We start from the raw sequence: 14,653 nt of genomic DNA, 5'->3' as shown, positions 1-14,653 counted from the left end.
CTTTGGCAGGTTCTCACAGATGCAAAAAGACGTGGGCCCCGCCATAGTTTTGTCCCGCACCTTTTTCTCCTCTCTTCTCCTGGCTTTCTTCTCCCGCGGCTGCCAGTTGAAAAGGAGGAGAGGGATCAGACAGGATGTAGGCGATGATGAAGATGATGAGGATGGTTCTGAGGGACTGGCTATAAATAACAATGCAGAACTGAGTACACAGCGCAGTGAAATGAAGGGAGTGAGACGTATAACGAAGCTGTGCTCCACATATGTCAGAGGAACCAGGCTTCAGACACATTTTTGTTTAATATTTTTGTACAGGAATTCATGTTGGTTACAGAGAATTGAGCAATAAATAGACTCTGCACCATTTACAGAAAAGTGTTGTCATGTAGTACAATTTATGAAGTACTTCCCATTTATTCTTCATGTTGGTCCATCCAGATGCACTTTCTGACAAACACATACCTTACTTACTATATTTGATCTGAAGTACAGGTGATGATTTGTGTGTGTGTGTGTGCTTAAAATGAAAATCTCTCTTATTCTCTTTCTTGCCGTCCCTCTCTCTTCCTTTCTCGCTCTCTCATATCGACCAATCGCAGCTCTGCCTTCCTTAGTGGGCTCAGACTTTGATCTGCTCGTTAATTATGAAAAACAATCATGGATTTTCTCATTATGAGCTCTAATATGCACAGGGCCGCAATGCAGGATGGAAGGTCGAGCAGAGGGGGGGGGGGGGGGGGGGTTGTTGAACATTTTACATTTAAACCTTATATAAAAAAAAGTACTGTTTAAAAAAAGCGAGCACTAATTCAAAGTACATTGTTTTCAGGTTACAATGAGCAGCACGTATGGAGAGGAAATGTGTGTGTGAAGCGGTGTTGGGTGTCAACGGGAACGTGTGAATTAGGGAGTGAGTAATTAGGCACCTTTAGGGGTGTGAGTGACAAGGTTAACACGCCGGGGCTCTCTCCGCCTCCCTCACCATTGCCTCCTTCCCTTCTGCCCTCAGGAGGGCCCTCAGGAGTGTTAGGTGGTGGATTAGATGGCAGGGGGTAATGCTATGCGTGCTATGAATCCGCTGCTGCAACATTGGCTTTAGAGATATAAGCCCCCCCCCCCGCTCGCCCTGCCTCTCTGAGGAGGGAGGCCCCTCCAGACCACAGCCTGGAGAGAGAGAAAGGAAAAAGATAGAGGCCGGGAGAAAAGGCTGGCTCCAGCAGGGATTAGAAAATGGTGCTAATCTGGAGGCATTTGCCCTTTTTCTTTGTGTGTGTGTGTGTGTGTGTGTGTGTGTGTGTGTGTGTGTGTGCGTGCATGTGTGCGAGCAAACAGGCACACTGCACTTGTATAAACAGTATTTCCTAATATCTACTCCCTTTTCAAATGTTTTATTACTTCCTCTAATGAAAACAAATTGGGGTCAGACAAGAACACATGGGTAGCTCTAGATTTAGTTATGTTTTAGGTATTTAACAGCCCCCTCATATTACAAGATAGGAACCCCTTGACCTTGAAACCCAGTAGGAGCAGGAGAGCTAGGGATGGAGGAGCTTAGTCCTGAAGATCCACCGAACTGTTAGTCCAAGTCAATCCCGTGTCTACAGGGAAAGCTGCAGCCTCTGGCACAAAGAACAAGTCTCAATTAACCAGATTAAAGACCCTGAAACGCTCTTGGAGGACTCTAGCTTAGCGAAGGAAATATCATCCGTTTCTTACGGGTTGATAATGTGAGGTCAGGAAGCGTCTTCAAGCCTGATGCGGCCTGTCCTTGACATGTAGGAAATGGGAAGGTGGGAGGTAATAGATTTAAAAGGGGAGAAATGAACTCGAGGGCTATTCTGTAAACCCAAAACAGTAACCTAAACTCAAAACAATTAAAGCACATGATTGCATTAAGTCTTTTAAATTGATGTAATTAAAAGAGATCAGATCTTGTTTATTATATAATAACCACTGTAAATAGGAGTCAGATCCACCTAACTGCTGGCATTTGCTTTGCTGAGGTCCAAATCCTGTATTTCCACACCATGACTGTGGAAGCAGATGCACAAAATACTAATAAACAATAGAAATAAGTAAAAAATAGTGTATACTTTTAAGTGGTGCTTACTTCGCAAATCCGCAAAATAGTCCAAGTAAATCAATAAAATTAAGTCAGAAAATATATAAAAATAATACGTAAGTAAGTAGTGGTATATATTATAACAGTTTACAATCAGAAGAGTAATTCAATCAAAGAAATCTGATTTAAAGAAGTAAACAAAACTTCCAATACTAACTTTTTGTAATTGTTTGAATATGATTTGTTGTCTTTTATATAATACAACATTTATTTTATTTCCTTCTCATCCTTTTAAAGTGTTTGCAATGTGTTTTTTATGACCTAATGAAGGCCACGAGGCACAATCTGGTCTCACTTTATACTAAAAGAGTTAAACTTGATTTATAGTCGGTGAAAAAAGACGCAACACAAGACGCATCGCAAGCCCTTGCGCGGTTGCAAGCCCCCCCTTGCGTGCTCGCGTGTGTCACCTCAATTTTCTAACTTTTACGTAAGACGCAAGACGTAAGCACTGGCGCAAGCCACTATCTACATCACGTCCGGCGGCGTGTTCACATCTTCCGGTTTCATCCCCTAATAAAACCCCGCTGTTTTCGAACGTCAAGGTAGAAAGCGACGAAGAAGAAGCAACAACATCAATCCACTGGAAGAGAGACTGTCAGAAGAGGTCCGACGGTATGAGCATACGATGAATTTCCTTTCAACGTAGTAGGCTTGGCTAAGGTCGTCATTGGAAAAACCCACTGCTCCACCTACTGTCCTGGCGGGGAATCGCCACGCAGCACACGCAACCGCCGACAAAGCAAAATGAAGTATAAACGCCTCGAGTCATTAACATAAACGCAAGACGTAAGCGTAAGGGCTGTTAAAACAAGTATAATTCAAGCATTACTTAAGTTTTCACACCCTCTAACTTTGGTCCCTTGCCAGTCTCTGATTCTCAATGCTTCAGCTCATTAAGATCTGTACTGAGCTCCACAGGATGGAGATACACCTGTGAAAAATGTAACTTGTATAATAACTTCCCGTTGTATACCATTGTTGTGTGTCTAGGAATGCAGAGGCATCACCAAGAGATGACCAACTTCTACTCCCTGTCTCCTGGAGGAGTCGGGCAGATCACGCCACCACTGGGATGGTGAGTCAGACAGACAAAAGCAAACGCTGCATGCACAGTTTATTCATGTAAACAAGGAGCAAATACTCTCCTGTCTCTTCGCATCAGATGCACACTGTGCCAGCTCTGTGTATGGATGAAGGCTGGCCTGCAGCAGCAGCAGCAGCAGCTTCACAGGGAGGTCTGCCTCTGGCTCTTCCTGCTGTTCTGCTGCGGCTTCAGCCACACGGCTCCTCTGTGCCCAGCACATGTCAAACACATCACCACATACATGCCCCTGCATAACCATATGGCTGCTTAACCCCCATCAAAGCACCCTAGAAGCTCTCTTTGGGCACTACTTGTTTGTGAAGTACTTTCTTTTTGACGGCAGTCCTGTCACTGTCATTCCTTGTACTTTTTCCTCTCTTGTTCTTGACATATCTTACCCGCTTTCTTCTTCCTCGCGTTCCCTTCCTCTGTCAGCGATATGTTTATAAAGACACAGCTGAAGGCACACACTGAGTGAATCCAGATGTACGTTGCAGGATCAGGCGACATTGAAGCTGAGACAGGATTCTACTTTTTTCCTACCGTAACCTGAACACCTATGGTATAGCAGGTATTTAGGTTTAAATTGACTCCAGTTAAGGAACCTATTCAGAGTTGGTATCCTTTAGTCATAGTTTGTTCCCCACAACAATCCCCCTGGAATAAGGAAGCGTTGTGTTTGCAGAACTAAACATTGCTGATCTGAACATTTCATGCTCCACAAAAAAAGTTGTGTCTATAACAGACTTTTCTAGCAACCAGCTTATTGAAACACAACCACATCGTGATGAAGGGATGTGTTGAATCGAATGGAAAGGGAAGACACAAACAATATGGACACACTTTTATAACCAGAAACAAAAAAGATATTCAAATGATTTGAGACCGCATTACATTTCTTTGTCACTTCCATTTATTTTTGTCAGATTTATCATTGTTCTAGAGCTGCAGTAAGAAGTCCGACACAAGCATAACTCATGGAAACATTTATCGCCCGACTTTATTTGCTAGTACATAGAGTTCAAAACAAATATGTGATCAAATAAACCAATTTCTCTTTTTTTAAATCCTATTTAACTTAATCTCTTTGGGTTTTGAGCTGACTACACAAGCCATTTTGGTGACATTTGAACAACAAAAGGATTTATAATTGTCAGTAGATCAATCGATAATAAAAATAATCTTAGCTGCAGTTCTATTAGTAGTAGTATCACCTTGTGACCCTTTCTTCTAACACTTCCGGGAAGCAGCGGATGAAATCAATGCTAAAAAAAGATCTACAGCTAAAATAAGCTCACACAGACTTCCAGAAAATAAGTACATGTGCAGGAATAGTTGTTCCTTGTTTGTGTACGCTGTTTCTAGTGTGCACCTACTATCACCTTTACATTCAGGGCACCCTCTCCATGCTACTGTCCTTCTTCGTCCCTCCCTTATTAATCCCCGCCTGCTGTCTGCTGTGATTGCAGGTTCTCACACCACATGGTTCCTGGCCCCCAAGGTCCCCACGCCACAGGGATCCCCCACCCGGCCATCGTCAACCATCAGGTCAAACACGAGCCTCCGCATGAAACAGACATCATGCACATGTGAGTCCTGCAAACACAAACTACTCTCACACACTCTGAGACGACATACTTCCAGGTATTTGTGAACTCCACCCCTGGGTAGGCAGGTCGGGAAACAAACCTTTGTCAGAGGCTTGTTCTCTTTCCCTTGATGTGAGCAGATAAGCGGCGAGGGCCCGTGCTCCACTGATAACAGGCCTATGCTTCATTTGGCCCCGGGGATCACAACACACTTAGCCAGCAACAGATACAGGTCCTAGATTAGTGCTTGGATGAAATGAATTCACATCCCCAGTGTTTGCAGTGAGCATCCTGAAGTGGTTATCAGTGATACGTCCATTATTCATGGCCGAGAAAGTTAGAAAGAAAGTCAGGAGTGGGAGCAGGGTGTCTTTTCAGTGTGCGAGTTCAAGCGTTTGGCTCTAAGCTATCGCCAATGTACTGTGGACGAGAAGGTTTGGTTGCCATTACTGGTGAAGTAATCTCTCCGCATGAAGGACTGAGACTGCACATGATTAAAGAGGCAGGGGCCCATGGCGTGGAAACCCCTCTCACGCTGCCTCATCACTGGCGCAGAGCAACCAGACCCTCGCTGCTTGTGTCGCCATAGCGGCACCACAGTTTCCCTCCTCCGTTGCTTTGTTCTTTCTTTCTCTCTACTCAGTTTCCTGCTTTTCTTCACCCCAACATTCACGTTGTTGTTGTTGTTGTTGTTTTTTCTTTACAGGAAACCCCAGCACGAACAGAGAAAGGAGCAGGAGCCCAAAAGACCGCACATCAAGAAGCCGCTAAACGCCTTCATGCTTTACATGAAAGAAATGCGTGCGAACGTGGTCGCAGAGTGCACGCTGAAGGAGAGCGCGGCCATCAATCAGATCCTGGGCCGAAGGGTAGGTCATAGTTTGTCGCAGTAGTTTGTATCTTTTCATTAACCAGGGGATCCCAGTTCAACCCGTAGCTCTAAACTTCCCAAGCCCAATTAGTTCAAAAAGTACAGATTCCCATCTCTACGAACACGCAGCCTTTTTTATGAACTAGTTGTGATTATTGTCATAATGATTCCCCTAGCCAATTACTTCCCTCTCAGAGGCATGGATACAGACTGCCTATCTAAGTGACATTTAATCAAATTGGCTTTAATAAAATATGCCTGGATAATGGCACGGTTGGAAATGACAAAATTTGTTTCTTTTGAGGATTGGGAAAAGAGTGGAACCGCAGAGCCATGTTAAAAGCCTTAACGAATAGGCCTGGCGGTCGAGGCAGCCAGCCACAGCAAAGCCCGGTCTGTGGCCTGCATGGAGTAATTGCTCGCTGACATAGTTTGAATAAAAAAGCGCTGCTAAATTGGAACCAGTGTTCTGATATGAAATCAAAGTTTTTTTTCCCCCTTCTCTCCCTCCCTCCGACTCTTGTGCATGTTAATCTCTTCATCATGTGTCCCCCTTCTCTCCCTTTTATCGTACACCAAACGATTGGAAGTTGAAAATATTTTTTTTGTTACCAAAACACCAGCACACTTCTCTATGCAGGGAACATACAAGTGCATGCCAGTAATTGACTGTGTGCTATTTTTCCCCCTGATCTCCTTTTTTACTGAAACAGTGGCATGCTTTATCTCGGGAAGAGCAAGCTAAGTATTATGAGTTAGCGCGCAAGGAACGGCAGCTCCACATGCAGCTCTACCCAGGCTGGTCCGCTCGAGACAACTATGTAAGTATCAACAGAACAGATTGGCAAAGGTGCGAGTGCGTGTGTGTGTGTATGTTCATGTTTGTTTACGTCCGTTTTGCATGCATTGTCCTTAAACAACACACACTCCAGTCGGCTCCATGCTACATGCTAATGGAGGTCCATTTCTTTGTTTCAGCCTAATGTGTAATTCATACCTCTGTGATTATATTACCATCTGCAGTAAAATGGATTGTAGTATCAGAGACGTTATTATTGTCACAGTGAGTGAAAACTGCCTGGTAATGGTTATGCTAGTCTTTGATGTTCCATATCAGCATGGAGCTTGTAAATGTAAAAAGCACCTGTCAGAGCGAGGTGGCTGCATCATGCGTACGGCGCTCAGCAGCAGCAGCCACCTTTGCTCCATTAGCTGCCCATTATGTTTGTAAATGTGGGAGGATCAGGATTTTTGGGGTGTGTGTTTTTCCCTGTCTCAGAGTTTGTGGCGTGTATGAATTTGTGAGAGAGAGAGCACCAGCCTTTATTAAAAGTGTGGCTCCGGCACTCACATTCACTCCACCACCAAAGTGCTTTGTGGTGTTTATCTGCCTCCCCTCGGACACCGACAGCATCCCCCACTTTCTTCTTGCCTCCACTGCTCCACTGCCAAAACGCCTCGCTGAGGGAGGAGACAGTTTCACAGCTCTGCTCCCACTGAAGCGCAGCGCAGTTAAAGATACGCAACATCTAGCTAGTGACAGTCAGCCGAGTTCCCATTTCAATTCCAGCTTTGTTATTTAGTAAGATATGTGACGGGTAGAAGAGGAAAAAAAAAAAAAGTACAGGAATGGCTTTCTAGTTGGCATATACCAAATAGATAAAGGGATATGTTTAGTGCAAAACATTTATTACAAGTGCATCCCTGAGAGTGCTATTCTGCGGCCCCGCCCACAAACAATTCTTCAGCGGTGCACAGGCAGCACATCATGCCTGGAAACACCCAAAATAGGTAACGGACTGGCATGGAGAGCGTGTAGCATTCATAGTGTTGCTGTGTACCCCCTCTCTCATCCTTTCTCACACGGAGTCTGTCTTCCTCCCTGTCTGCCGCAGCAGTAGAAGGCAGATTAGCTCATGAATAAGTGGATTAGCAGACTTTGCAGCAGGAAACCAAAGTGCTGCTCATATTTGACTAGAACGACTCTAACGCTGCTATCTATACCTATAGTCTCCCCCCTGGGGATTAAGCATAAGCTATAAATCCTTACACACTCCCACCACCTCGCTGGAAACAGAGTGGCGCTCTTCACAGCCATTCAGATAGACTAGCCTAATTACAGTGAGCATTTTTAATTGCACTCCATGTTAATATTTGTCATTAGACGGGACTTCAAAGGCAGGGGGAATATGACACACACTGCTCACTACAGCAGTGGTTAGTATAGTTACAAAAAAAGCCTAAAAGTATGTAGATAAAGTTATTTAAATGCAGCTGGAAGTAGGTAGAGTCCACTTAGCGTCAGGGGATGGTCGGTCCCTCTCAGCGTGGCGGTTTCGGTGGAGCCCGGGGTCCAGGGGATGCTGGTTGGATGCCCTGCAGGGGATGAGTGAACATGGCAGACAGCAGCAGGATATCAGAGTGGTCTAGTGAGCGTGAGTGCTGGAGCCACACTTTATGTGTTCCTCTGTATATTTTTTAGGGAAAGAAGAAGAAGCGGAAGAGGGAAAAGATGCAGGAATCAGCCCCAGGTAAGCACCAGAACTTTCTCTCTTTTTTTTGTACTTGTCTGTTGCATTTTGAAGTTGTGAGTTACACCATCTTTCCATGGACTCGTGAGCTTTTACAGTATACTGCTACGTTTCTACGAATGCACACTTTGTAAAACTGTAAACATGTAATCTCCCAGTAGACGGGGCCTTTAAAAATGACAAACGCTGAATAAATGTTGCTTTCCGTCCTGACTCTGGCTTCAGTAGACTGGCTTGATTTCCTGTGAAGGCAGCACGGTCCTTATACACTTCCTTTTGTATACATCCCACCATCCATTCCTCTCTCATCCCCGTCTTCACAAAATTACACCTACTTTGGGATTAGTCTGTCCATTCTATACGACTACTTACTGACTCTGGGCTTTGCGCTGTTTGTTTGCCTGCTGCACTACAGTGTGTCTTTCTGCTGACCTTGTTTAGCTGCGCTTATGAGCCTCCTCTCAGCACCGCAATTGTAATCCATTGAGAATTACATCTTAAGTTAAAAAAAATGTCCCTATTTTGTATTTTCTTTTCACCTGGGGTCTGTACACTGTGTAGGCAAAATGGACGGTAAAGATCTATGCTGTCCAGATACATCAAAATTTTAAAAAAAGATGCGATTTTCTGCAGGTACAGGCCAGAGAATGAAAACGGCGTACATCTGAGAATATGGTAAGACAAACCCTCTATCCCCTAAGTGTCTGATCAGTTCAATACATGTCCAGCCTTTTTTAAACTGCTAAACACTGACTTGAGAGTATGTACTCACAGACTAATCCTGAAAAGGTCCACCCTAACCTCTCCATGGTCATTGTGTGAGTGCTGTTAAGGCCTGAAGAGGGATTGTGCTTTGCGTGTGGGGTTTGCCCAATGGCTCTGCACAATAGCCATTTGATTTTCTGTGTGTGTGTGTGTGTGTGTGTGTGTGTGCGTGTGAGTGAGTCAATCCAGTGTTTTTGTGTCGGTTGGATTAAAGGTCAACGGTTGTCTCAGCAGTTTGTGGTTTATTTTTTTTCCGTCATGAAAATAAAAAAGGGGGGTTTGAAAGATATTGCTTAATAAATCACTCAGCTCACACACTCTGTTTTCTAAACAAGGAATAAATAATACATCTGAAAACAGTTTTACTAGCCCAGAACTTTTTTTTTTTTCCACTTGCTAAGACGTCAGCCCCATATGGACTACATGTGTTGTCTCCCTCTGCATCGATGTGGAGCAGAGCAGGATCCAGCAGCTTATTTGGCAGGAACTTAATGAGATGCTATACCTTTTAATAAGATTTCATGGTATCTGGGGTCTCGGGGTGTATATAATGCCTTCATAACAAAGGCACTCAGTTTTTTTTTTTACATGTGAATAAAATGGTGGGATATATTGATTCAGATGATATTTCAAGCCGTCACTGAACTGCCACCTCTCCTTTTCTTTGTCGAAAGAAGGATTAGCGTTCTCAATATGTGGCAACTCTATTTTCAGTCTTCCCTACTCTCTGTGGATCTTGTTGCTTTCTATCTCTCTCCTTCCCTTCCCCCCCCCCCCCACTGTGAGTGTGGTAGCATCCTGTTGTTCCGCTCCCTTTCGGCGGCAGTAAAAAGCCGGGCAGATGTGACAAATCTGGTCTTACGATGAAATCACACCAACCAGACAAAGGTTTTCCACTTGATCGATTCCTGACCCGGTGGCTCTCTCTGAACCCAAAATTGGGCTTCTTTTCTTTTCCATTTTTTTTTCGCCACAGCCGGTTTTCAAAGCCCAGAAAGAGCGAGCGCTAAAAAGCACTTTATCTCTGATCCAATAATTAGCAGCGCCTAGCCACAGCGGGATGGACACCCTTGCTGATTCTCAGTGACAGCCTTAAACTAATATGCATAATACCAAGGATACTGCCACAACTCCCCAAGCCCTCAATTTATGCAGATCCCAAAGAGCTGGATTGAGGTTAGCTTGGTGTAGACGCCAAAAAACATCTTTAAATGAACTCGTTTGTCTATTTCTTTTCATCTGCCTCAGCCTGTACCCCATCTGTCTCTCCTCAATGTGGAAAAACTCATTTGTTAATGAGTGGATTTTAAAGACACACCTTTTTGTCAGATGGTTCAAACAAACATTTGCTCCATTAGATGTTATTAAATCTCTTCTGCAGTCAATAAAGAGTATTCAGCATAACAGTCAAATGTTCCAGTCTAGGTAAATGTTTTTATGAAGGGAAAATGGACTTCGTATTAACATATTTTATGGCTTCTGCTGAGTTTCTCTGCCTGTGAGGTAAACCAGGAATGGAGTAGTGAGGGAGCGGTGTTTTATGGCCTGCGTTGGTTCTCTTTGTTATCTTTAGCATGTCAAACACTGGCTCGCCACACAGCTGGCTCTCACCACAGTGGAACAGAGAAGTCATTACTGTGACAATGTGAAATGAGGGTTTCCGTTGCTTCCCCTTGTCACTCTGAAATGTGCAGTTTTACTCCTTCTTACCTCACTGTATCTGAATTTTAATTTCTCTCCTTCTCAATTCGTCTTGGGCATTCTTGTCTGACTAAGCCTGCTGATTCACAGCCTTTTCAGATACTTATCTGGCCGAGACACATACTTGCCCTCGAGGCTCTCTCCTATTTCAGCCACTGCACATTTCTTTCACAGGGGGGAGACACTCCTAACAAAGGTGGCCTTTTTAATCTGGCTAGTGAGGTACTGCTAACTGAGCAAGATGACTCATAGGACTCATAGCAAACAGGATGGTGTTTACAAGCCCATATTGTGCAAGAGGTTGTTTTCCCTTAATATCTCTTCTGAAAATGATGCTTGATAATAATTTAAAAGTCTGTTCAGTGAATGGAGGGTTATTTCCAACCACATGTCCTGGGTCAGAAACATGAAAGAAGGTGTTGTTGACGCCGGAGCTTTGGTGGCCGCTCTCTCTCTCTCCTCCTCTCCCTGTCTCCGTCGTGCCCCGGCTTCGCTCTCTCTGATGTGTGCAGCCAGAAGTCAGCTGTCAGAAGACTTTGATGAGCGAAGAGGGAAGAAGAAGAGGGCGTGAGTCTGTTAGGGGAAAAAGGGAGGGTAAGAAAAGGGCCAGAAGTAAAATCCCTAATTCTCTCGAGTTGTTATTTTACGCAATCTCTCTCAACTGCCACTCATCCTTCAGTCTCCATCCCCCCATTTCTTTCCCCATCTCTTTATTTGTATCCTCTCATCTTCCCTCTTTCAGACCCACATCTCTCTCTCTCTGTGTCTCTCTCTCTCACACACACATCTGAGCAGCCAGCCACACACTCCGACTGCAATTAGGCAAGATTCAGCGTCTGCCTCTATTTCCCGAGTCGTTTCAATTTGGCACCGAGCCTCAAGGCCACTGCGGCACAGCCCAGTGCCTCCACACCCGCCTTATTAGTGACCTGCGATAATTGGGGAAGGAATCCAAAATCTGACTCTGGGTGTCGCTTTGAGCTGCGCACGAGAGGATGTTTTCAAAACTGTACTTTTTCCACACAAAGAAATGGTTATTAGCGGAGGAGCGATATTTGGGGTTTAAATCACAACGACGCCCCGGCTAATGTTTCCGTGGGTAGGAAGTAGAATCGGAACCCCCTCCGTCCTCCCGTCCTGACCTCCACAAAGCTCAGTCTGTGGAGAAAAAATGACCCTCTCGGCACTTAGAGTGTGAACTTTCAGTACATCAAACTCCCATGTAATTTAAGTGTGCATGTGTGGTTTTAGCTTAGAAGTACAAATCCTTTACACTGACATGGTATCAATATGTGACCAGAGGTGGAGGAAGAAATCAGATTATTCACTTAGGTAAAACTAGCAACACTACAGAGTAAAAATACTTAATTAAAAATAGTCCTGCATTCAAAATGTTAAAAATGTACTCATAGTGCCACATTTCAAGAACCAGCTATTTATTATAATTTTATTAAATGTATTGAAATCAGTTATGTGTTAAACACTTCAATGTTGCACTTGGTTAAAGTGAGTATAATTTGAAGTAATTCTATACACTTCTGGGTAGTTTCACCTTTTGGCGGTGGTGGCGAGGTCCAAAGGGACTAGGCTTGGGAGCTGGAAGGTCACCGGTTCAGGACCAAGTGCTGCCGAGGCGTCTCTGAGCAGGGCATCGTTCCCTACACTACTCCTAGCACTAGGATGGGTCGAATGCAGAATGTACCCCTCTGTGGGACCATTAAGGGTATATTCGTCTTCTATAATAATCTATTCTTCTATAATAGTGATTCATATTTTGTAATAACCAGAATCTGTTAATTATTAAGTCACTGAATAAGTACAAATAAATGTTGTGCAGTATAAAGTAGAATATTTTCCTAGAAACTGTAGTGGAATAAAAGTATGTACCTCAATGTGTTACTTAACTACAACTCTACACCACTCTGACACTATATGGGGGGGGGGGGGGGGGTTTAACCTTCTTTAAGATCTCCGGTTACTTGTGAGAAAAAGCTCTAGTGCTCCCATTGTTTAGACTGGGGCTAGACATTTGTTTTGATTGAGTCACGGGCCCATTGTGTCGTGGTTTTGGCCAGCTGCATAACAGTATGAGGGTCCAGTCTCTTAGCATGTTGTGATGTCTTTTCCACTTCCTCTCTTCCTCTCTCTCTCTCTGTCTGTCCCCCTCTCAACCTCACCCCTGTGGATACTAGAGGCACTGCAGCTTTTTTTCGGAAGAGGTGGAGATTTGTGGCCTTTTAAAACGCTCCCCCTCGTGAGATGCTTATCTCTAAATGAAAGGGCCCCAGGTAGCGAGGAGGCACAGACAGGAAGTGAACTGAATGAAGATGTGTTTTTTTTGTTTGTTTTTTTTTACTCTAGTCTGGCCATTGTTTAAGGAGGAAAAACCTCAAATTTGTCTCCCCCTCTTAGGCTCATTTTCTCTCTTTACTTCCCTCTCACATCGCTCCTCCTCTTCCGGCTCCTCTCCTCTGTCGGGGAACATGAGTGGCGGCGTGGCCCTTTGAAGCCCGACCACAGCAGAGGGAGCCGTCATTGTGCCGACTCTTTGAATGTGCAGCTACCCCCTCCCTCCCTCCCTTTTCTCCCCAACATCCTCCGGCCTGCAGCGGCTCAGATGGAGTGGTGCGGGGGCACACGGCCAGACTTCAGCTGCCCGGGCCCCCAGCGATGCCGCCTCAGATGTGGGCAACACCCCCCCCCCTCAAATCCCATCCTCCCACACCCTCCTGTACTCCCATAGTCTCACCCACACATGCCTGAGGTTTGGGGTTTGGGTGACTCCCCCCTTCCCTTTTCCCCCTTTGACCACAAGCAGACCCCACCCTTCTAAATGTTCAAATTCAAAGGAGCTTTATTGGCATGACCATATCAAAAACATAGCATTGTCAAAGCCTGTTGTGGAAGGTGTTACAACAACAAAGTAAACAGCAAAACAGTAAACATACATGCCAACAACAACAACATGTAATTAAAAATCTGAGAAAGTGCTCCCCTTCCCTCCAGTATTTAACACCCTTTCGTCCTCTCTCTTCCCTCCTAACTTGACCTGTTACTTTCTGATAGCCCCTGGAGGAGACTCAGCCTCCCCTGAGTGCTGCCTTTTGATTGGAGGTTAAACAATTCAAAGCTTCTTTTTTTTTAAGAGACCATTTCTTTTATGTGGAATGTCTCCCAGCCGTAGAAAGTGCTGACAGTGCAGAGCGTTTTGCTTCAAACATGGCTTTGTCTTCCAGGTGTTTTTTTTTTTATACATAGGTCTGCTCCGTTTTATTTCCTCCTTGTGTCTTTAAGAGCTGCGTTGGCACAAACGTGTAGAGAGGTGGCTCAGTTAAAAGGTGTCACCAGAGCCAGCTGTATGATGCAGGCCGAGGTCACTGCCAAGACACGCTACCCCACCACATCTAAATGTGTGGACAATTACGCTCGACAGAGCTCACAACTATATTAGTCTGAGCCAGACTCCACTGACCTCAGCGGATGATGTAACAAAGAGTTGGCACCCAGTGTCCGCCCGATTTCAGGTTGAAATGAAAAAGCGGCAGCTGCTTTATGAACTCGTTATATTTGAAAGACACTGACATACATGTTCATATGAGAACACATGATGTTCATCAGTGATGTTGTCACTTCATTACTTAATTGATCGACATGGCATTCCTTCTTTTAAATTGCTTAAACACTCATTGGTTTCAGCTGATGGTATGTTTTAAAGAGGACCTATATTGGACTCCGCAACATAGTGACATCACTATGTAACACTCATGCTTCTGTTGGCTAGTGCTCCAACACATTGTACGTTGTAGGTTAAGGGGCGGGACATCTCTTAGCGGTTGACAAATCAGAGCACACTGGGCTCTGGTTTCAGACAGAGGGTGAAAAGAGGTGCTGCAGCACAGGCGGTATGAGAAACATAAAGAGCTTTTTGAACATTAAAGCATGGAGACATGTCCCAGTAGAGGCACAAAATAGAAATATATACCCAAAAAA

The 14,653-nt window shown here is 44.5% G+C and overlaps 1 protein-coding gene across 7 annotated transcripts in view; it reads left to right on the top strand.

Moving 5' to 3' along the window:
- Positions 1-14,653, top strand: part of lef1 (lymphoid enhancer-binding factor 1) — a 93,847-nt gene that overhangs the window by 75,114 nt on the left and 4,080 nt on the right. For 2 of the 7 annotated variants that reach the window (XM_063883240.1, XM_063883242.1), the window contains 6 exons: positions 3,113-3,197; positions 4,676-4,795; positions 5,502-5,664; positions 6,380-6,487; positions 8,149-8,197; positions 8,831-8,872. In XM_063883240.1, the coding sequence (XP_063739310.1) occupies positions 3,113-3,197; positions 4,676-4,795; positions 5,502-5,664; positions 6,380-6,487; positions 8,149-8,197; positions 8,831-8,865 (560 nt within the window). In that variant the 3' untranslated portion in view covers positions 8,866-8,872. Of the gene's footprint in view, positions 1-3,112; positions 3,198-4,675; positions 4,796-5,501; positions 5,665-6,379; positions 6,488-8,148; positions 8,198-8,814; positions 8,873-14,653 lie in introns of all 7 variants that reach the window. The other 5 variants (XM_063883237.1, XM_063883236.1, XM_063883241.1 and 2 more) reach the window with 5 other exon arrangements.

This window comes from Eleginops maclovinus, chromosome 5, assembly GCF_036324505.1.
Source record: "Eleginops maclovinus isolate JMC-PN-2008 ecotype Puerto Natales chromosome 5, JC_Emac_rtc_rv5, whole genome shotgun sequence".
Taxonomy (NCBI): Eukaryota; Metazoa; Chordata; class Actinopteri; order Perciformes; family Eleginopidae; genus Eleginops; species Eleginops maclovinus.
This window is presented reverse-complemented; position numbering and strand designations above follow the sequence as displayed.